This window comes from Paracoccidioides lutzii (assembly GCF_000150705.2).
Source record: "Paracoccidioides lutzii Pb01 unplaced genomic scaffold supercont2.41, whole genome shotgun sequence".
Classification (NCBI taxonomy): Eukaryota; Fungi; Ascomycota; class Eurotiomycetes; order Onygenales; family Ajellomycetaceae; genus Paracoccidioides; species Paracoccidioides lutzii.
In genome coordinates, this window is record NW_015440987.1 from 1895 (window position 1) to 24284 (window position 22390).

Here is a 22390-nt window from a genome sequence, read left to right on the forward strand (position 1 = left end):
ACATATTAGATAATTGTTCATATATTGATCAACATTTTTAATTCAGCTACTTCAGTAGTATCTTATCTTCAGTAGTAAGTATAATTTTCTTTTTCTGAATATACTATTGATGATTACTCATAAATCTCCTTTAAATGATATACTATAATAGTAGAATCTTTCTCAATTGATATCACTAGATGTTTTTCAAAGTATAAAAGTTTATTTATCAGCTGTCAAAGCTTTTCTTCTCATTGTACTTTCTTACATTATAATTTTAGTGATTCTATCTCTTTGTTATTAATTTTGATCTTATCAAGAATATATATACTAATATCTGAAGTTTTAATCTTAATAAATTTCTTAATAATTTTTAAGTTCAATCTCTTTAACTTGAGAAATAATTACATTTGAATACTATTATCATCTTTTTAAATCTTTAACTAACTCAGTACATCTGTTAGTCTATTCTAACACTCAGATTGATACTGATTTAGAGAGTAGAATTAAAAGAAAAAATTTACTTAGTGTGATTATTGAGTATTGAGATTCTTAATTGTCATAAAGTACTCAAAAGCTTGATAATTAGTCAATATCTTGAATTTTACTGTTCTCTGAAGGTCTTTTAGCTCAGTTTATCATTCTGATAATGCTTTTATATATGATGTCAAGGCTCTCTATACTATCTCTTTATCCTCACACTGCTTATTATACTGCTTATCAAAGCACTTTAGAATCAGATCCTCTAAATCCTTATACTCACTTACTAAAGTGCTTATCTTCATACTACTTATCAAAGCACTTTAGAATCAGCACCTCCTAGAGGATCAGCATCATCTCAAAATTTAGTATTCAGAATCAGCACAAATCAGCACTTCTCAAAAATCAGTCTTTTAGCATCAGCATTTCTTGAAGGATAGAATCAGCACTTCATAAAGATTCAGATCACTGCATTGCTAATTCCCTATTTTATAGAAGATTAGAGATAAAATCTATTGCTACTTATTCATGTATATAAACACTCTAAATCTTCAAAGTTCCTTTGAGAAATTCAGTGCTTAGCTACTATTCAATCCTATATATTCATTTCATTCATCACTATCCTCTTCTCTTTATAATACTTGCAGTGTCTATATATCTACTCTCTTATAATCTTAATTATAGAGCTTCTTATACTTCTTTTTGACACTTAGTTCATCTACTTTAGTGTTCTTACATCATAATTATTAATATTTCTTTGTCATAAATTTTATAGTTTCTTTCTATTTTATTTATAAAAACTAAGCAGAAAGTAATTAAATATTACTATTTATTCTCATATAATTGAGATAAAATATCAGTTATAACATTATCTAAAGTATTTATTTCTATATAAGTTTTCTGATTCAGATTATAATAATAAAGCATTAAGGCTTTAAATATAGCTCTTTCATCCGATTAAAGATATACTGATAGATCTAATTTCATTCAAAAAATTAATTTTTTCAAGTGAGCTTAAATAGTTATGATAGTGTAGAATAGATTGAGATAATCAGTTATCACATAAACTAATGCAATTGAGAATTGCAACTGCTTAGGCAATGATATAGCAGCTAACTTCATAATTACCTTGCATACAAATAACACAAAAATATGGAAAACAATACTAAGAAAAAGAGCTATATAAATACAGCTTTCTTTGAACTTATCTCTTAGAAATCATCTTAGTATTCACTCAGATAGGTTATTTAGTTGATAATCAAATATCTATTTATCTATATTTAGATTGAAATTTTAACATAATACTAAAATTAAATACTTTTCTTACTCTTTTTAAAGAAGATTTTTAAATAAAAAATCTTTGAAAATTCTTATCTACTTTTGTTTTTGAACCTCTGAGAAGATTATTAATATATTAAAGGTAGTTAGAGAGTCTGACAGTCTATAAAGATCAGACTGAGATATGATAACTCTGACTGAAAGAAATATGAAGTTAAGAAATCTCATATAAAAAGAATAATTTCTTGTGACAAAATGAAAAGAACTCAGATCAAATATATCAAAAGATTACTGCTATCATGAATGAGATAATAGATATTCTAAAAAGAGTTAGAGTAGAACAAAATAAGCAGAGAAAGTAAATTAAATAAATTTAACCAGCAAATAAACAGTTTAATAGAGAAATAAAATATTTTACAGCAGACTGTAAACTATTTAATTTCTTAAATCAGACTGATAAATACTTAACAGATATAATAATCAGTTAAACTCAATAACTCTAAATATCTTATCAATGAAAAAGAACTGATATTTGAAAACTGACTCTTTTAAATAAAATACAAACTAGCTGTTAATATGGATTACTTTTTAACTAAAAAAAGCTATAATGTCTATATTGAGAACTGAATTGATGATGAAGCTATCAAATACTTAGCTTTAAAAATAAAAAAAAATTATTTTAAGAAGTTTAAAATAGCTTAAAAAGTATTAAAGTATTATAAAGAATATATAAGAATGTTGATAAGCTTGAGAATGTAAAGATGAAATATCAATGACTAATAATAAGAAATGAAGATAATTATCATGTATTTGTGATCAAGTTTTTACATATAACTGATGAAGCTCAAGTTCATTATAAAGCAGACTTTCTTTATATAATTATTTTTGATTTTCAATATATAGTTACAGTAGTCTGCATCAATTGCAATATCTTTTATGAGATTTAAAAGATATACACCAGGACAAGTCACTATTTTAAAGATATATCTAGTCAAAATAACTGATAGTTGCTCAATTATGAAGAAATTTCTATGACTCAAAACAGCTGTGAGGAAACTTTCTCAACTTAAAATTGTAAATTGACTTCAATCATACCAGTACATATAACTGAAAATAGACTGAAGAATGAAAATTGAAAAAAAATATGAAATACTTCAATTGCTGAAGCAAATATTATATAGTATAAAACTACTTATATAAGTAAAAGACAAAACTGAATAAAGTGAATACTGAAACTGCTGTCATCAAATTGAGAAAAAATTAAGTCTGAGAGAAGTCTTCTTCTCAGATAATATAGTTGTACTAGAAACTTTAAATATGAATCAGTTGATGAGTGAAAATTCTTTATTGTATATATTAAAGTAGCTTTTAATAAATATATTATTTTTACAAAAGCACTAATAAATTCTAAAGCAAATTGCTATATTCATATCAACACAAGCTTTATATATAGGTATGTTAAAATTTTAGAAGTAAACTATGAAAAGCTAATAGAAGATTATCAGATTGTGAAATTTAATGATTAAAGAGAAACTTTAATTACAGAAGTTATTTTTCTATATTTATAAGTAGATGAATAAAGATTTCTAAACACATCAATGCTAATGATAAATCTAAAAAGCACTGATATAATTTTAAAATGATTTTAGCTAATAAAGTAGAAAATATGACTAGATATGAAGAATCAATATTTAATTTGACTAAGTATATAAACAACTGAGAATAAAATATCAGAAGAATATAATATAATAATTTCAAAAAAGATTCTAAAAAGATCAGTAGTAAAGTTAAAGTAATAATAATATGCAGATCACTGCGATAGATTTATTAATAAGAAATTTAAATAAAAAGTTACTGAAAGATCTATGAGAGCTGAAATGAGAAATGAATTGAACAAGTAACAAAGAATAACATTTATTAAAAGTATGATCTTTTATCAATATGAGAGAAGTAAGAAGTCAGAAATCTTTATTTCAAGTCTCTGTAAAATAAATAAAATTATTGAGAAGAAGAAGGTTATTATAGTATAGAACTGAAGAATGAAGAGATAATTAATAAACAACTATCAGAGAACTATAAAAAATTTTAAAATATTTTTTTAAAAATTATTTCTGATTAATATTAATTTTTTTTAAAAGAAAGTAAACTATAAAATTGAGCTTGAGAAGAGAGCTAATTTAAATAAAACTATCAATTACATATTATTATACTAAATGAGCTTGAAGAAACTAGAGATAATTAAATAATATTTTGATATCAATCTAGAGAAGAGCTTTATTTCACCAGTGATTTCTTTATTTGCATTTTCAATTTTTATGGCTCATATAATAAGCAAGTTGAGATTCTGCATGAATTATCACTAATTTAATACAATTTCAAAAAAGAATCAATACTCAATTTCACTAGTTGATAAGCTCATGAAGTAGCTAATTGAAGCTAAGTTCTTTACCAAATTGAATATTTGTCAAGACTTTGATCAGATACACATGCATTATGAGACTGAAGATCTGACTACTTTTAAAATATATTATAGAATCTACAAGTATAAAATTATACTTTTTGATCTAAGTAATAACTCAATGATCTTTCAATATTTTGTAAATATTATCTTTTTTAACTACTTAAATTGATTCATAACTACTTTTATAAATGATTTATTTATGTATAGCAAAATATTAAAAAAATATAAAAAGTATATTAATAAGATGTTGATTAAATTATAAGAAGCTCAACTATAGACAAGTATCTCAAAATATGAGTTTTATATTCAATAAATAAAGTACTTAAGATTTATTATCATTAATCAAAAAATTAAAGTAAACTTAAAAAAGATTATAATGATATCAAGATGAGTAGTGTCTAGTATCATCAAGAAAGTTTAATTCTTCTTGTAATTCTACAACTTCTATCAGCATTTTATCAAGAAATACAGTCAGATTGTAAAATCACTATTTAAGCTCATTTAGAAAAATTAATCTTTTGAGTGAAATGAGATCTGTCAGTGTATCTTTGATTAAATAAAAAAAGTTTTATCTGAAGCCTCAGTGCTCTATCATTATAACTCAAATTAAAAGACTTGAGTAAAGATAAATACTTCAAATAATGCTATAGCTGATATTCTATCTCAGTTATACGAGAATAAGCAGTGATATTTAATTGTTTTCTACTTAGCTTCAATAAATAAAGCAGAGAGAAACTATGAAATTCATGATAAAAAAATACTAGTAATTATGAGAGCATTGATAGAATAATATACTGAGCTGAAAGATCTTCAGAGAATAAAGAGATTCAAGATCTTGACTAATCATTGAGATTTTAAGTACTTCATAATAATTAATAATATTAATATCTGATAAATATACTAAGCAGAGTTTCTTTTCTGATTCTACTTTCTAATTCAGTACTGGTCTGAATATCAGAATACACTAGCAGATATACTGAGTCAGTCAGAGGTTCAGAAAGATAGCAAAAGCACTTAAATATAACTATTTCTTAACTTAAAAAGATTGAATTTAAAGATCATCAAAGAATTTATTAAAGTCAAGACTATAAATATAAATACATATATTTATGATGAAGTCAAGACAAGAAACAGAGAGATAGAATTATTGAAATTATAATATGAGAAAGTACAATAAAAAAAATAACACTGAGAGCTAATAAATGAACTTTTATATTTTGAAGAGCACTTAGTGATATTAATTGAAAAAAATTCTACTCTCTAAGTATATCTTCTATAGAAGATTCGTGAGCAGTCATCAACAGCACATTCTAAGAAAAGAAAACTATACTTGCTAGTGAAGAGAAGATACTATAGAAATAACTAAATCAAAAATGCCAATCAGTATATGAACAATTGTCTGATGTGCTGATGAATAAAAATCTTTTATAATAAAACTTTAAAGCTGTTGAAGTTACTATCAATCTTCAGTAGAGTCTGGCAGCACATCTCAATGAACTTCATAAATAACTCTATGATGAAAAAAGATTATAATATGATATTGATGATTATCTGTTGACTAAGCAAGAAGTCTATATTTATTTCTATTACAAGAAAGGCAGATGTTAAAGAACTAATAAAACTGTTCTTGAAGCACTATTATAAATATTATAAAATATTATATTCAATTGTGTTAGATTATAAATCACAATTCATCTCAGACTTCTAAGATAAGTTCATCAGATGTTTGAGAGTTAAGCTGAAGCTTTTATTAGTTTATCACATATAAACAGATGATCAGACTAAAATTGTCAATCAATATCTGATGATCAAACTTCATTTATATATAAACTACTATCAGAACAACTGAGATAATACTCTTTCTAACTGCTTACAGATATAAATTTCAAATGTTCTTTGATTAAAAGCTACTACTAAAGGCACTATTTAAAGAAAAAAAGCTTAAATGAGAAGATACCCAGCAGTGCATCATTCAAATGAAGAAAATTTAAAAGTTGACAGCTAACAATATGAAAAAAATACAAGAAATTATAAAATTATAAATCAATAAATATCATTAAAAGTTAAACTTTGAAGTAGAAAATAAGATCTTTCTGTTATTCAAGAACTATAGAATTCAACATCTCAGCAGAAAGCTTACAAAGCAAAATAAAAACTTTTTTGAGATCATTGAGAAAGTTAACAATAGCTATAGACTAAGATTATTAAACAGTATGAAAATTCATTTAATATTCTTTTCTGATAAGCTACAGAAAGCTATAAATAATTTTTTATTAGAACAACTAAATAAGACTTCAGAATCACCTAAAATATAAGAAAAAAATAAGTTAAAAGTTGAAAATATTTTAATAAACTATATCTTCTATGAGAAGCTTTAATATTAGATAAAATAACTAAAATTTGATGAAGATTCAACATAGTATTCAGCACAAAATCTAAAGAAATCACCATATCTAATTTGAAAATTTCATACTGTAAATTCAATGAAAGCAAAGTCTTTAAAACAATTAAGTAAATGACTAAAAGCTTGAAAAAAAAATAACTATCTAACAAATAATGCAGATAATAATCTACTGATATAAAAATATGCCTAGACTTCAAAAGAGGATAATATGATAGTATAGAACAGGCTAAGGAGATCATTCATTATATAGACTGAGGTGATTAGAAATTGTAACTATCTAGACAATGATATAGTAGTTAACTCTATAATTACCCTGTATACAAATAACATATAAATATGAAAAATAGCACTAAAAAAAAAAGCTATATAAACAAAGCTTTCTCTGAACCCATTTCTTAGAAATTACCTTAGTATTTGCTCAGATAGCTTATCTAGTTGACAGTCAAACATTTGTTTATCTGCATTTAAATTGAAGCTGTGATAATAGTAACTTTGCAATTCAACTGTATTTCTTGATAAAATACTAATAGAAGTTGCAAAATTTCAAGAATGATTAAATTTTTTTAATTATACTAAATACTGCTTATTGTGATATTACTATAATCTTTTCAGAGTTAATTTTAATCTCTTGATCTATGATAATAAATTTCAAATACTTTGCCTGTTGAATATGAAACTTATATTTTGAGATACTTGTTTGTAGTTCAGTCTCTCATAATCTAATTAATATCTTCTTGATATATTTTTTATATTCTTTTAAGTTTTTATTATAGATAAGCAGATCATTCACAAAAGCAATTATGAATTGATTTAAATAGTCAAAAAAAATAATATTAATGAAGTGCTAAAAGATCAATAAATCATTACTTAAATTAAAGAGTATAATATTATACTTGTAGATTTCATAACATGTTCTAAAGATAGTTAGATCTTTAGTCTCAAAGTATATATGTATTTAATAAAAGTCTTGATGAATATTTAATTTGATAAATAATTTTACTCTATTTAGCCACTTTATAAGCTTGTCAATTAATGAAATTGAATAGTGATTTTTTTTTTTTTTTTGAGATTGCATTAAGCTAATGATAATTTATACAGAATCTCAACTTGTTGACTATATAAACTATAAGAATTGAGAATATAAAGAGAAAAGTAACTGATGAAATAAAAAATTTTTTCAAATTAATCTCAAGATATTGCTTGGCTGTCTCAAGCTTCTTCAAACTCATTCAATATAGTAATATGTGACTAATGACTTTATTTAAATCAGCTTTTTTCTCAAACTCAATCTTATAATTCACTGTCTTCTAAAAGAAAGATAATTAATTAGAAATAATTTTTATAAAGATATTATGAAATTTCTTATAGTTCTTCAGTAGTTGTTCATCAATTATCTTTTTATTTTTCAGTTCTGCATTAACAATGACTTTCTTCTTTTCTTTAATGATTTAATCTATCTCAGAGAACCTTGAAATAAAAATTTCTGACTTTTCACTTTTTTCATAGTGATGAAAAACAATACCTTTAATAAATGTCATCTTTTAAAGACTAGAGGTTGACTCTTTTTATGAGTTATCTAATCCTCTGATCTCACTTCTTTCAGCAACTTCACATTTAAATTCTTCATTAATAAATCTATTGTGATGATCTGCATTCTGTTGATGCTCTGACTTTACTCCTGATCTCTTCAAAATCTTTCTTGAAATCACTATACTGCATTCTTCTGATATCTCATCTGCAGGTGTCTGTACGCTTGATCAAACTAGATGTTGATTCTTCATGTCTAGCTATGTCTCTTGATTCGCCAGCCAAGCCCATTCTAAAATCATGTCAGTACTTTCCAGGTCTGTCATCGGCATGGACATGTTTAGGAACCTTCTTCCATCTATCCACAAGTGTAAAAAGATGACTCTTCTGATTGAAGTTTCTCTCTGACCATTGAAGCCCACAACTGATGTCTTTTCTTTAGATCTTCAGAGCTTGCTCCTAATGCTTTGACATACCTCTGCACAAAATCTGAGTTGATAAGAATATAGCAATTTGCTCCGGAATCCACTAGTGATCTTAGTATTATGTCAAGGCTTCAATCTAGGCGCAGGTGAAACAGATGTTCGATTGCCAGCTAGGTAAGCTATCTAGACGAAATACTAAAATGGTTCCTAAGAGATGGGTTCGGGGAAGGCTCTGTTTATATAGCCCTTCTCCTTAGCGCCGTTTGCTAGGCGGTTCCCACGTTTACGTGTTATTCGTATGCGGGGTAATTGTGGGGTTGGTTGCTATGCCATTGCCTAGGCAGTTGTGATTACCGATCGCCTCGGCCCGTGGCCTTACGCTGTCGAGGAGGCTGGACGGAGCCCGCCCGTTCTACGCCATCACACTGTCAAGTAATCTGAACAGAGTTTATTTTACATCATCACAATATATTAATAATTTTTTAAGTATTTAATTTAAAATATTTAAAATTATTCTATTTAAATTTAATTAAAAATTAAATAAAATATTTATTTATATTATCAATATGTTAAAATAATTTATAATATAATTAACTTAGTATTTTATATAATTGTAAAATTTAAATGTAAAAATATAAATAATAATAAAATGAGTCAAATAAATGATGTAGCTGAATAAATAATAGGTTGATTATATTAACTATTCTATTATGCAATAATTCTTGAATAGTGAATATAAACACTATTAAATGCTCATTCTTCTCAAAATCTTCGATTTCAACCAATATATGAAAAATAGTCATATGGATTTTGCTACTTTCTACACTACATAACTAGAGTTATTATTTGAGGGAATAACTACATGGATGTTGACTCGAAAGACCTAGCATCCTAGGGGACTTACAATTAGAAGACCTGAAAATAAGCTCATATACATGTATCAGTCAAACGTATTCACTCAAGTCGTCGGTACATCAGCGCAATTGAAACCTTGGTTTGTCGTCAGTAAATTAGACAATGGCTGCATCGAAGGCACGTAGACATGGCAGATAGCCATAAAGAGAGTATAAAGTCCAAGTCGGGCAGAACAAAAAGCAACTAACTAAGCAGTTGCTGCTTTTGCACAGAATCAAGTCTCGAGACCGAATTGCGCAAAGGGAATATGGGGTAGGCACAACATAGAAATGGAAATCTAAACATATTCCCCCCAAGAACCTAAGTACCTATTATTAGCCACTCATTGCCTCACCGCTGAGCAAGCCTGCGGCAATTCGCCTCCCAAAAGTTCCTGCATTCCGCATGTCCCCAAAGCTCAATCCACCACTCCCCAAAATTGTCATATACAATCCCATCAATCTTGGGAATCCTCTCATCTCGTTTCAGCCCACACAATCCACAGGCATGCGACGCTTTCAAAGCGCCGTCTTCCTCCATCGTGCCTGTCCTCACTTGAACATTGTCTGGTAACATAGGCACTGCACGTCCACCAGCTGCCAAAATGACAGAGTTCAGATAACTGCTTCGTTTCCGCCATGCTGCATAAACTTCCACGGCTTCTTTCTCTTCCTTGACGTTCTCGCTTTTGTTCACACTGGTCAACTTCATTCCTCCCATCTTTCCTGAGCGCGCAGGCCCGATTTTGGTGCTCTGGCATAATACCGAGTCTCGTTTCCAACGAAGCGTACGTCCGGCAAGAACCCGTGCCATTACTTTCAAATCACTCTCTAGGGAAGAGGCTAAACTTGAATTTAGTGATTCGAGCTGTTTGGTTTTGACGGTTCTTTGGTAATATTCTTCTAGTAACGGAGGAAATAGAGGAAGAAGGATTGATGGAGGTGGGATATTCGTAGGCCGATGTTGATATCCGCTAGATTTTTTGGCGCGAATCGGCACGGAACTCAAGGGACTCTGCATAGATAATGGGTTTTTTGATTCTGGTATTATGGCCTCGACTAGGTTAGTCTGAGCCTTGGATTGTTCCAGAGGGGTTGTAGCAGCAGTATTTTCAGGCCAGGCCGCATCTGTGAAATCTCCCCAGTCAACATCATCATCTAAGGGGTCTGACTTCGACGGGGCTGTGATATTACGGACACTCGGTTCGAAACTTGTCCTCTCGGTATCCCAGGACTTCATGTCAGACGCCGCTGCCTCATCCACCGCAACCTGGTTATGGACCTTAACATCGGCAGGTCGATCAACCAATGTCTGCTGTTGAAATTTTGTAGTCGTACTTTTAATGATATTAAAAGGGGTATTTGAATCATTCTTGTTGCTAATATCCCAGTCCAGTATGTCAACATTATTATTGTCAAGAGATGGCTTTGCTGACTCAAACTCCCCACGTTCATCCGTACCGTCATCGCTTGCAACATCTTCTGTAGATGCATCAAATAGCACATCCGTGCCCCCTTCGTCCCGCCAGAGAGTATTATCTGAGCGAAATGGTTCTATCTGAGCTGATTTTAGACCTGACACTGGCGTATGAGATCGAGAAACCTGTTCACTATCACGCCTGCTTAAGATGCGGGCTTCTCGAGAGGTAGATAAGCAGGAACCCCAAGGTCCTCCTGTATCGGTATCTACGTCCAAAAGGCGCTCAGCTCCGGCATTCCCGGGAACCGGCCTCTGAGATGGCCGAATTTGTTGCACAGTGTTGTTCGGCTCACCGAACGCAGCCAGTAGATCGGCCGACATGGTAGACAAGTCAAGGACAAGCTCAATCTCGAAATCATGCGCGGTTCAGTATCGTGAAGGTTAAATATGATGATGCCACGATGTGGTAGCAATATGCAGGTTAATTTTCACCAACCTCATCATTGGGGGCGGAACAAATTCAATTAGAAATGCTATGCACAATATTGAACTTCTTATTGATGGTTCCATGAAGACGTTGAATTCACTCGTTTTGTATTTTTCATGACAAGTGGAAGAAGAGGAGGCGCCAAGCCCATTTTAAGGATTGGCGGGTTCAAGGGGCAATTCGTCGCGAAGTCACGGGTTTTTGGGATCTTAAATTGACCTCAAGGCCGCCAAGAGCCATCATCCAGCAACAAACATTGCTGCTCACTAGCCTGCTCAATAAGGGAGCAGGACACATAATTCAACGATGCGATGAAAGCTGTGGATGAAGCTCGGTAAGATACCTGTCATTCTTACATTTCTCTTCATTTTGAGTTAACCAACGTCGCAGAAAACGGTGGGATTCCCTCTTCAACGCTAATTCTTCGTTGGCCGAGCTTAAGCAATCATTGAGAAACAAAGATGGCAGTAATCCGTGTGAAGATGGATTAAGATCGGTGTGTTGGAAGGTTAGCTTTGCTTCCAAAGTCGACAGACTCCATGATCTACCATAGGTCGGAAATCTGAACAGTGGCCAGGCGTTTCTCCTCCACCAAACCGTCGATACCTCTTCATGGCCCGGAAAGATATCTGATTCGAGAGCAGCATATCTGTCCCTGCGAGAACACTTCCTGAAATACATTAACGATCCGAATGACCTGCCGTCTACAGCAGACCCATTGGCGGAGGATGATGAGGTGTGATTTCGGATTTTAGACCGTTCATACATATGTATATCCTGGAGCTTTTGCCTAACTTGGTTATTTCAACAGTCTCCGTGGCAATCCCTGCGACGAGATGAGGCGATACGGGCGGAAATACACCAGGACGTGGAGAGGTGCATGCAAGAGAATTATTTCTTTCGAGAACCCACGACAAAAGCAAGGATGCTGGACATACTGTTCGTATATACAAAATTGAATCCCGACCTTGGCTACCGACAAGGGATGCACGAGTTGCTAGCACCTATCTTGTGGGTTTTAGAACATGATGCAATTAACAAGGAATTAATACACACTACAACCCCTCCTGCTGATGACGGAGACATAATGCTCCAAGTCCTTGATTCGGATTATGTTGAACACGATGCTTTCACTATTTTCTGCGCCATCATGCAAACGGCAAAACTATTTTATGAACAAGAGCCGAAAAGGTTCCCTGGGGTTCAATCAGATGTCTCACCCATCGTTGCCCGGAGCCGGTATATACATCAGGTTGTGCTCAGGGTGGTTGATCTGGAGTTGGCAAATCATTTGCAGAGCACGGATATACTTCCACAGATATTTTTAACGTGAGTATCGGACAACTTAAAGTCTAGGAGTGCATATTAATCTTAATCATATAGCCGCTGGATCCGCCTGTTATTCGGGCGGGAATTCCCATTCAAAGAAGTACTTAGTATTTGGGATATGTTGTTTGCTGAAAACATGCGAATTGAGCTCATAGATGCAATATGCGTCGCGATGCTCCTACGGATCAGGTGGCAATGTAAGCGTTTACTTCAAAATTTAGTTGATGTTCACGGCTGATATCTCGATTAGTACTCGACGCGGATTACTCTTCCTCCCTACGATTGCTACTCCAATATCCGTCGCCAATGCCCTATAAACCAATTACATTTGTGGAAGATGCACTATTTCTTGAGCAAAACCAAGACTGCGAAGGCGCAGCATTACTTATACGAAAGTATTCCGGCAAAACACCTGATTCAAACAAACAGTGGAAGCCACGAATCTCTTTTACAGTCCCGCGATTCACTCCTGGCAGGAAGAAGTCCACAAGCCGAGAGTGGGGTCCGGCATCCAGCGGTAGTACGTCTCCGAGCGTTTCTTCCGTACGAATTCACCAACGTCGTCTTGATTCCTTATTCCAGGACGTGTCAGAAGGGCTCCATCGCCGGACAGAGGGATGGGGCGTCACCAATGCTGTCCGAGGCGCGATGGTCGAAGCTAGACGGAATATACAAATCATCCAATCCAGCGCAAGCACACCACAGGTCCTGCAGACTGAAAGCTCGAGCCGTGAATCAACCTACTCGCCACCCATGAACTTTGCGACGGAGCGTGAATTGAATGACAGGATTTCGGCTCTTGAGATACGGAACCAGGCGTTAGCTAGAATGCTAGGTAACGCCATCAACGAGCTGCGCATTCAACAGGAAGACCCAAACAGATCAACAACGGAAGCCATGGATCTTGCTCTGGCAAAAATACAATTTGTCCAGGTATACCTGGAAGACTCCACAATGCCGATTCCTGAAGAGACAAAGCCAACCACGTGGGCGGCAGTGAGCGCCCATTCAAGCGAGCCTGTTTTAGGAGAGCATGTGAAAATAGCAACAACGGCTTTGGCGAGAAAAGAAAGCAACACCCCCAACGGTGAGCAGAGGGCAGAAAAGAAATCACCTCTCCATCCTTTTACTGAAACAAGAGTTTCTGAAGTTGAAAATATGTCGAAACCGGCATCTTTTCGATCTCCTCCTACAACACGTGCGCCACTTTCAGAGACCTCATTTTCGTGGATGTTGGGTGATGACAAGCAGCGATCTGGGTTTATCACATCCGTGTTTCCTCTTCCGGAGCAGAACCGCAATTCGGCCACGCTCTTCGGCGACGCTCGGGATGATGGGAAGAAGAACGTGACTGGAGAGGAAGAAGGAAGTGTACTTCTTAATCGATTACGCCGGGGGTCAGAAAAGCCCCGATAATGTCTTAATGTATGAGTCTGGGAGCAGTAGGGTTGCGATACGAAACCAGGTGTTCGATTTTGCGTCCTCGGATATACGCATTTCCCCTATTTCAACCGTTGATTTTCTATCATCTTCATAAACCTCCTTGTAGCGGGAATTGTCAGAACATCGGCTTCACTCGCCCCTACCGGATTACGGATTTTTTGTGACGATTTTCATTAGATATTCCTGTGTTTGATTGTCATTTAGTTGTTTATGATTAGACATGCCTTATGTTCTTTAATGTCACGTACAGTCTGTAGTTAACTTAATAGTTGTATATACTGCCAATAAGTAATGCTATTGACGCTAATAACTAATCCTAGGACGTTAGGAATGGCGTATTGAGCTTGGTAATCTCGCTGCTGTATGAATATAGATGTCAGGACATCAATCACCAAGCATCATGTACAGCAAGAAACCATAGCTATCTCGGGCTCAATAGTGGAATGACTGACACGACTCCCACTTGGCGCAAAATCCAACCATGAGGTCAATATCCGGATGGTGATCTGTGGCTGGCGGGTTCCCAGTTTTGGCACTCCATATGTATCGACTGCATCCTCTCGCGTACACCCGTACATATCCCGTTCCTCCGATATTTGTCTTTTCTGTACGGAGTAGAGCTTAAAACGGTTCAACCAAGCATTTAAAATAGAGGTGTGTATGACGGCAGCCTGCATAGGCACCGTCGCTAGTGACAACGGCGCTTGATGTTGGCACATGTTGCTTCTCCCTTAGTCTCTTTCTCAAGTCTGTATCTTATCCCCATCCCCCCATATGAGATAAACAAAAGGACCCAGCGCGGGGCCGCGGGGAGGTTCGATCTCTGGATATTAATTATTCCTATTTCTCTCGAAACTCGGATGTTGCTTTCTTTTTACCCCCTTTTTTTTTTTTTTTTTTTTTTTTTTTTTTTTTTCATTTTTTGCTGCACGTTTTCAGTTCCAGGGCTGTTTAAAACCTCTGTGTTCCCAGCCTTGGGCAAAAGTGGCGACTAGTTAAAATATTCTTCTCGGAAATCGCACCAAAAGACAAAGTCATTTGACGGTTGCAGTCAACTGCTTGTTTCTTATGTCTCCTACTTAATCCATAGAGATTGAAGATAATAATATCAGTGTCTCTCCCCTCTCCACGTTCTATCCCCGCCACTGACGGCTGCTGCTCTGTTTTGGTACGATCCACCCAGATGTTGATCCCACCAATACTTGGAAAAAGGATATGGAATGAATCCTTGGTAGCTTCAGACCTTAGTTAATCTTACTTTCTGGCTATGCCAGATTGCAAAGTCTTTATCAAAATCGACCCATCTACCCCATCTCCCCCACCTCATCATCGAACCTCTCGAGATATAGACAGCCGCGGATAACTCGGTACCCGCCACCCAACTCCTCCAACCGGAGCATCGCACGAAACACAGACGGCTGATTCAGGACGGCCCCGTTCAAAGCAAGTGACGCCAGAAATACATAGGAATTCCCGCGGCGGGGTTTTCTCTTGCCGCCAACGCAGTGCGCGTGAGGAACCAACACATGTTTCCTAGGCAGAGCTATCGATAGAGCGGGCGGCCCAGATTTACCGCGCCTAGCGTGGGTTTGTTTTAACTCCCAAAAGCGTTTGTCGATGGTCCGACTGTCGGACATGGGGTCGTCAGGGCCTACATTTGAGGATCATGGTTAGTGCGAGCATGCTCTGTTCTTTCTCTCTGGGACTTGCGATGCGGCAACATATATTACATTGCCCCCGAAATCCAACTCCGCACTCTGGTCAGGTTTACGGTGCGGGGGACAACGATAGACCACGGGAAGAATAGCGGTCATGAGTAAGGAGATAGGTACACATACATCTTATTTCTGGATGTGTGTAGAGCCATCCTCAAAGATCCCGCCAACGTCGCACTTCAAGGATAGGATATTGAACAATTTTCCAACCAACCGCTTGAATAATCTGACCAAATCTCTAACTAAATTTCTTGTCTAACATATGAAATGGGAAACCTTTCACACCTGTGACTGACAATTTCTGAGACAGACGAGCTGAGCCTACCCTTTTCTTCTCCGGAGTCACCTCCAACCGTACCTAAAATGATATCGGGCTCCAGAAGCCTTTCACTGCGAACTACGGATGATGGAGACCATTTACAAAAAGGACACTCATTGGATGTTGGTTCATCGGAATATGATTTCATGTCAAGGTCCGCATTAGCTCTACATCATTTCTCTAACATTCGTGGCATCTTAGGTGCTCATCAACTCATCCTATTCTAACAGGTCCCCTCTACTCGAACATGACCACGGCCCCGGGCCCTCAGGTCTACCACGTATCCGACAGCAACCACTATCCAGGGTTCATACTCTACCAAACACGTCGGCGCCCTCGATCATCTCCCCTACCGCCCCTCACAGCGTGTCCTCCTCCCGCTCCCCGTCCATGCATTACCCACTTGACCAAACCACTCCCAGCCTGGAAGACCTTCATAGATTTCCGTCTGAATCCCTTCACTCATTCTCATTTGCCCAGCAATCTGAAGAGTTCTTTCACAATCGGCAAAATATACTAAAACGGTCACTTGATTTTATGAAAGGTCGTTTTGGTTTTGCCGCAAGCAATGTTCACCTTGCCAATGCTCAGGCTCGACTCAGTGGTGATACGGATATACAGCGTATGATGGAACTGGTTGCTAAGGCGAATCTCCTGGAACGTAATGAAAATCAAGACGAGCATACAGGTTTAGCAGGAGGACCTCTCACAGGACCGCCCGATGTGGAAGGGGATAATATATTTGAGAAGGCTTTCTCAAATACCAACTATTTATCTGAGACCACTGGCGAACCTTCTGCGGAAAATGGGACTGCATCTCAACAAATAAGTGGTGAGAAATTTTTAAGTCCTGTTGCTGGAGATTACCCAGTATCTCAAAAAGGGGGCATGAGGTCTGTACCTTTATCGAGGCGCGTTAGCTTAAAGAGAACCTACACGGACCTGGGGTTAGTTTCACTTCAAAACAAACTCACGGAGGCCCTAGATAAGCCTTACACTACTGGAGGCATGATATCCCCAACTGGTATATCGTCCTATGGTCTAGGAGGCGGTGTTTCAAGTGTTCACACCCATAGTAGTAAATGGTCTCCTGTTTCACAGGATGTTTTTACAACAGAATCCAAAGCGCCCTGGACCATTCTTGCTGCCAATGACCTAGCATGTCTCGGCTTTGGCGTGACTCAAGGCGAGCTGAAAAAGCTGAGTATTCTTACCTTGGTCCAGAAGGAAAGAAGGCAATGGCTGGAATCTAAGTTGCGAAAAATTCCTCCTGGTTCTTCGGGGAAAACCGATCCGCCGGTCAAATCTACGGTAAACACAGTCAATACACGCACTCTGGGTATGGGGAACGGGGTAACGGCGCAATTGCTCAGTAAGCCACCTTCTCACGCAAAGAATTCTCCAAGAGCGACGCCAGAGGATGGCAGTGGTTCTAGTTGTTTCAACTCTAGACTTGCCAAAAATCTGAATCATTCCCCCAACAAGTCTCGCGGGGTTCTGTTGTGTGGCGATGTCGTACCAATCCAGAAAAGGAACGGGGTAACGGGTTCAGCTAGTGTCTGGGTTATGGAAATACGACAAGGCTTAATATGGGTTCTAGAAGAGATTGTGGAAAATACTATTGATTTGCTCTTTGGTGATGACGAACGACTGGTAGAAATTCGTGGTGATATTGAGCCCATTTGGGGTAAAAAGGTGCTCAAACGTGGAATACCCATTACAGATATAATCCCGAATATCCCGCAACGGCAGCATGAAAATTTCAGAGATCACATTTTCGCCAAGATTGTTGAATTGAGGTATTTTACCACTCTGACTCAAAATAAAGCGTCTATACCCATTACCATTACCGAGTTGTCCAATCCATATCATCTACGCATCTCCCATTTCCCTCACATTGCCGGAATCATGGTTGTGTCTCCAGCAACCTTGTGTGTTATCAACGCCAATTCTGTGTTTTCTGCTGCACTTTTTGGCCAGGAACACACCAAGGGGTTTGCGATTACGGATTTGATCCCACATTTTGATGAATACCTCAGCATTTTGACGGACGAAGACGGCGTTTCATTAGTTGATGGGATGGTAATTCCTGAGCATAGCTTCCGAAGGGCGAGGGCTATGTCCGTCCTTCGGGAAGGCAAAGTCAATGCGGCATCCCTGTTTTTGAGACCCTCTGGCCTTCCAGCTCGTCACCGTGACGGAGCAGAGATTATGGTTGACGTGCAAATGCGTGTCGTAAAAAGCGAAACCATATTCCCTGGAAACTCAACAAGCGATATCGACGAGCAGCCGCTACTGGGCGATGACCATGGGGTGCCGGTTGCCGTAACTGAAGTTGTATATGCGCTGTGGATAACCTATTCACGGCAACTTCACTCCATACTGCAAGAAAAAGACCGGCATCCTGAACCATTCTCTGCCAACATTGCTTCCGCCCCTCCGCAGCCTTCTCCAGGACAGCGGTCACCGATATTACCGCCAAATGAAATCCCACGCAGTGATACTCCTTCTATCGAGAACCAAAATCCGTTTCTATTGTCTCAGCAACTCAGCGAAGCTGCGTCAGAACCTCTGACAGATAAGCCCGTACAGCTAATACCCGAAGTGAGACCCGCTACTTCAGAGAAGGGAATAACAAGAAAGAAATCGATATCAGAATATGTCATCCTGGAGGACATGGGTCAAGGCGCTTACGGTCAAGTGAAACTGGCCCGCTGCAAGAGAAACCCCGAAAAGAAAGTAGTTCTTAAATACGTAACCAAGAAGCGAATCTTGGTCGATACTTGGACGCGGGACCGGCGTCTAGGAACTGTCCCGTTAGAAATCCATGTGCTGGATTTCCTGCGCCGCGACGGCCTCAAACATCCCAATATCGTCGAGATGGAAGGCTTTTTCGAAGATGACCTTAACTACTACATAGAAATGGTTCCGCATGGACTCCCAGGTATGGATCTATTTGACTACATTGAGCTGCGGTCAAGTATGGATGAGAACGAGTGCCGGAATATCTTCTATCAGGTCGTCGATGCTATTCACCACCTGCACACAAAAGCGCGGGTTGTGCATCGTGACATCAAGGATGAAAATGTCATTCTTGACGGGAAAGGGCGGATCAAGCTGATCGACTTTGGGAGCGCTGCTTATCTCAACAAAGGACCATTTGACGTCTTTGTTGGCACAATAGGTACGTATTTTGTCACACATACAGTGTTGTCGTTATGGGCCTCCATTGGTGTTTTCACCAAGTAACTCCCGTTTTCCCCCCAAACTTCCAAAAAAGGAAAGGAAGCAAAGAAGGCATGCTAAAATAAAGCTACGAAAAACCACAGACTACGCCGCCCCCGAAGTCCTCCAAGGCAAGTCATACGGTGGCAAGGAGCAAGACGTCTGGGCCCTCGGAATCCTCCTTTACACCATCGTTTACAAAGAGAATCCATTTTACAATGTCGACGAGATCCTTGACCACCCGTTGCGCGTGCCTTATCTTCCCTTCTCGGAAGATTGCATCGATTTGGTTCGAAAAATGCTCGATCGTGATGTAGAACGCCGACTTACCATTGAGGAAGTCATACAGCATCCATGGATGCGGCCAGCAGCGGTTACAGCTTCAATTGCGATTGCGTCTGTATAGCCTGACGGAGATTCGAGATGAAAAAATGGTTGACTCTAGCAATTTTGCGGCCACTCAGGAGATTTTTGACTGCACAATGACATATTCACAAACTTACAGATATATATCTTTTTGCTCGGCAACTACGGGCTTCTCTGGAAGTAGCTAGCTGTATCTCGGTAAGACTACGATGTGTGGAATCGACTCGTTTCAGGAGATGCATGGTGCATAATGACTGCTCGAGCATACCGGGTCGTACCATGCGTTGAAATCCATGTCGCTGGGAAAAGAGAACGGTGAAGAATTAACCAGTCAGGATGTCGAAACTTAGCTGATGAGGGCAGCATTTTTATTTTCTGTTTCATCTAACTTGTCTCGTTTTCATCTTTTCCACCATTTCTACCACCACCTAGCTGTCACCGTCACCGTCACCATCATCATCGTCTTCTCCTTCTTCTTCTTCTTCTTCTTCTTCTTCACCTTATCATCATCTCAGTGAGGCCCACGTTCCAGCCCTACCTTCTTGAGGTAACTTGCATGTCATTTCTTCTTCACCCTCACTTTCCCCCTTTTTTTCCCCCAAGCCTACGGATGAATAAATGGGATAGAGTCAAATTTCAAAATCCTTTTTCTTTCCTTTTTGGGTCATTACCGTTATCATCCCTATCAATCATCATCATCATCATCATCATCATCATCATCATCATCATCATCATCATCATCATCATCATCATCATCATCACCATTTCTGTTATTACCGTTGATGTTTGATACTAGTTAATTTTGATAGACGCGTATACATGTTTTATTTATATGCGCGAGATACCACAACCACTTGGTTCGATTTGATCCAATTTAATACATTTTAACTTTCCAGTCTCAGCATACCCATTACCTAAATTTGACACCTAGCAAAATGTAAAAGTACATACTTCTCGCATCCTTTTTCCCGACCGGTGCAGGTTCCAAGCGGATCTCAGTAGAGCTTGCAAGGGCTGCCGAGGGGAATCTACATGACAGAAAAATCCAATCTAAGCTACCTCCACATGTATGTACAAACATACACACATACAAGAATGACAGATAATGATGCTGTCTTTTTGGACCATCAGTTATCCTTCATTCGCTCAAGATAAAATAGGAAGAAGAAGAATCACATGGGTTACGTAAAGAGGCAATCGACTTAAATTTAACTGGGCGGGTGACACACTCTCAAGGCAAAAACAATGGGTACGATGGCCCCAAAAAAAAAAAAAAAAAAAAAAAAAAAAAAAAAATAGCGTTCCATACTTAAAACCAGGGTCATTTGGTTTAGATCACAGGTTAATTTTGGGTGGTCGTCATATAAGTAAGAAAAATAATATGGAGCATGGATGAGCAGTTGAGACATGTCCATGGATATTGAGATTGAGATTGAGATGAGAGGTGCGAGGAGATTGACTGCGGGGACCAGTCTTTGAACGCTTTTATCGTTATCGATAACGACGATATGAGACGGGGTGGAGAAGATGATAACTATTCGGCTAACTAGTCAGTCAACTATCCTCCGCGGTAACTAAATGTAATTATAAGAATAAGATGAATGACCACCAACTAGATATATAAGACATCAAGGGTGAAATAGTTTTATGTCTCCTGGTTAGTGAGTAACTTCATATGCTTATTATTAGGCGTTTCCTCCCTAAACCGCTCTGTTTAGCCTAATTTTATAAACTAAGTTAGCTACCAAAACCTCAAGTGTTAGATTCAAATACGGAATTCCACCAACGGCTAGTTTAACGCTGGAACTAACCACCGACTCCGATATCTGCTGAACTTCCCCCACTCCCCCTCTTGTTTTCCCTATCTCCTTCTCTGGACCATTCACATTCATACGTACACACCCACAGCTACAGGCCTGCTGATGGTCGTGGTACGCTTTGGTCTGCTTTGCTATTGACATGACAGGTCCACCTCCATCCATGGTCATCAGACGGTCATGATCTCCCATCCTCTGACCCCACCACTACTAACCAGCTGCCTATGAATACATGATCTCTCCCTATCCATCTCCGCTTTCCTATCTCCGCCCATTAGAGCACCGATCTGTTCTGCCCCCTCTCCGCGTTTTACCGTTTCTTTCGATCTTAATTTTCTTTCCCATCCCGTGGCCAAACAGTACACACTCATTAATTAAGGTTGACTCGGTTCCGTTGTTGGAGAATAGTGACTGACCTCATCAACTTCCCCAACCGTCCCCCGTCTTCTTTTTAAGTCTAACCGCAGACTGACCTCTCTCCCTCTCTCCCTACACTTTTTCTCTCCTCAATTCAATCATCCTACCTCCATAAGACGCAGCAGACTTGCCGGAGGTCGTTTCTCTTTACCCCTTTGGGTCGTGGGTTGGGCTTCCTGCGTCATCTGGTTGCCAACTTCATCTCCTCGCTGGTTATGCATGTCGGTGACTGCAGTAGAGACACCTGTGTCCCAGCTAAACTCTAGACCGTCTGTGCGCCCTGGGAGCTTCTTTATCCCTGTATTCTCTTTATATCTTTTATTGTATGCTATCGAGCTGGTTTCGATATACAACAAACCTATCCGTCGTTTCCGTTCCCCCCTGTATCCTTCTTGCGCATCCCCC

The 22390-nt window shown here is 37.4% G+C and overlaps 5 protein-coding genes across 5 annotated transcripts; 2 read left to right on the forward strand and 3 right to left on the reverse strand.

The window, feature by feature from the left end:
• Window positions 1-9799: 9799 nt before the first annotated feature.
• PAAG_08606 (hypothetical protein) lies at window positions 9800-11248 on the reverse strand (the record flags this gene model as incomplete). The annotated part of the gene is made up of 1 exon (XM_015846564.1): window positions 9800-11248. One exon carries the CDS (start codon window positions 11246-11248, stop codon window positions 9800-9802), a length of 1449 nt encoding a protein of 482 aa, XP_015701361.1.
• A 417-nt stretch (window positions 11249-11665) lies between these two features.
• PAAG_08607 (hypothetical protein) lies at window positions 11666-14099 on the forward strand (the record flags this gene model as incomplete). The annotated part of the gene is made up of 6 exons (XM_015846565.1): window positions 11666-11688; window positions 11745-11850; window positions 11908-12090; window positions 12166-12683; window positions 12738-12880; window positions 12934-14099. 6 exons carry the CDS (start codon window positions 11666-11668, stop codon window positions 14097-14099), a joined length of 2139 nt encoding a protein of 712 aa, XP_015701362.1.
• Window positions 14100-15430: 1331 nt separating this feature from the next.
• Window positions 15431-15763, reverse strand: PAAG_12603 (hypothetical protein; the record flags this gene model as incomplete). Its single annotated transcript, XM_015848076.1, has 1 exon — window positions 15431-15763. The coding sequence occupies one exon, from the start codon at window positions 15761-15763 to the stop codon at window positions 15431-15433; it is 333 nt and encodes a 110-aa protein (XP_015702306.1).
• A 441-nt stretch (window positions 15764-16204) lies between these two features.
• PAAG_08608 (serine/threonine-protein kinase ppk6) lies at window positions 16205-19791 on the forward strand (the record flags this gene model as incomplete). The annotated part of the gene is made up of 3 exons (XM_002789393.1): window positions 16205-16314; window positions 16391-19344; window positions 19490-19791. The coding sequence occupies 3 exons, from the start codon at window positions 16205-16207 to the stop codon at window positions 19789-19791; spliced, it is 3366 nt and encodes a 1121-aa protein (XP_002789439.1).
• A 645-nt stretch (window positions 19792-20436) lies between these two features.
• Window positions 20437-21733, reverse strand: PAAG_08609 (hypothetical protein; the record flags this gene model as incomplete). The annotated part of the gene is made up of 3 exons (XM_015846566.1): window positions 20437-20543; window positions 20703-20779; window positions 21525-21733. 3 exons carry the CDS (start codon window positions 21731-21733, stop codon window positions 20437-20439), a joined length of 393 nt encoding a protein of 130 aa, XP_015701363.1.
• Window positions 21734-22390: the final 657 nt, after the last annotated feature.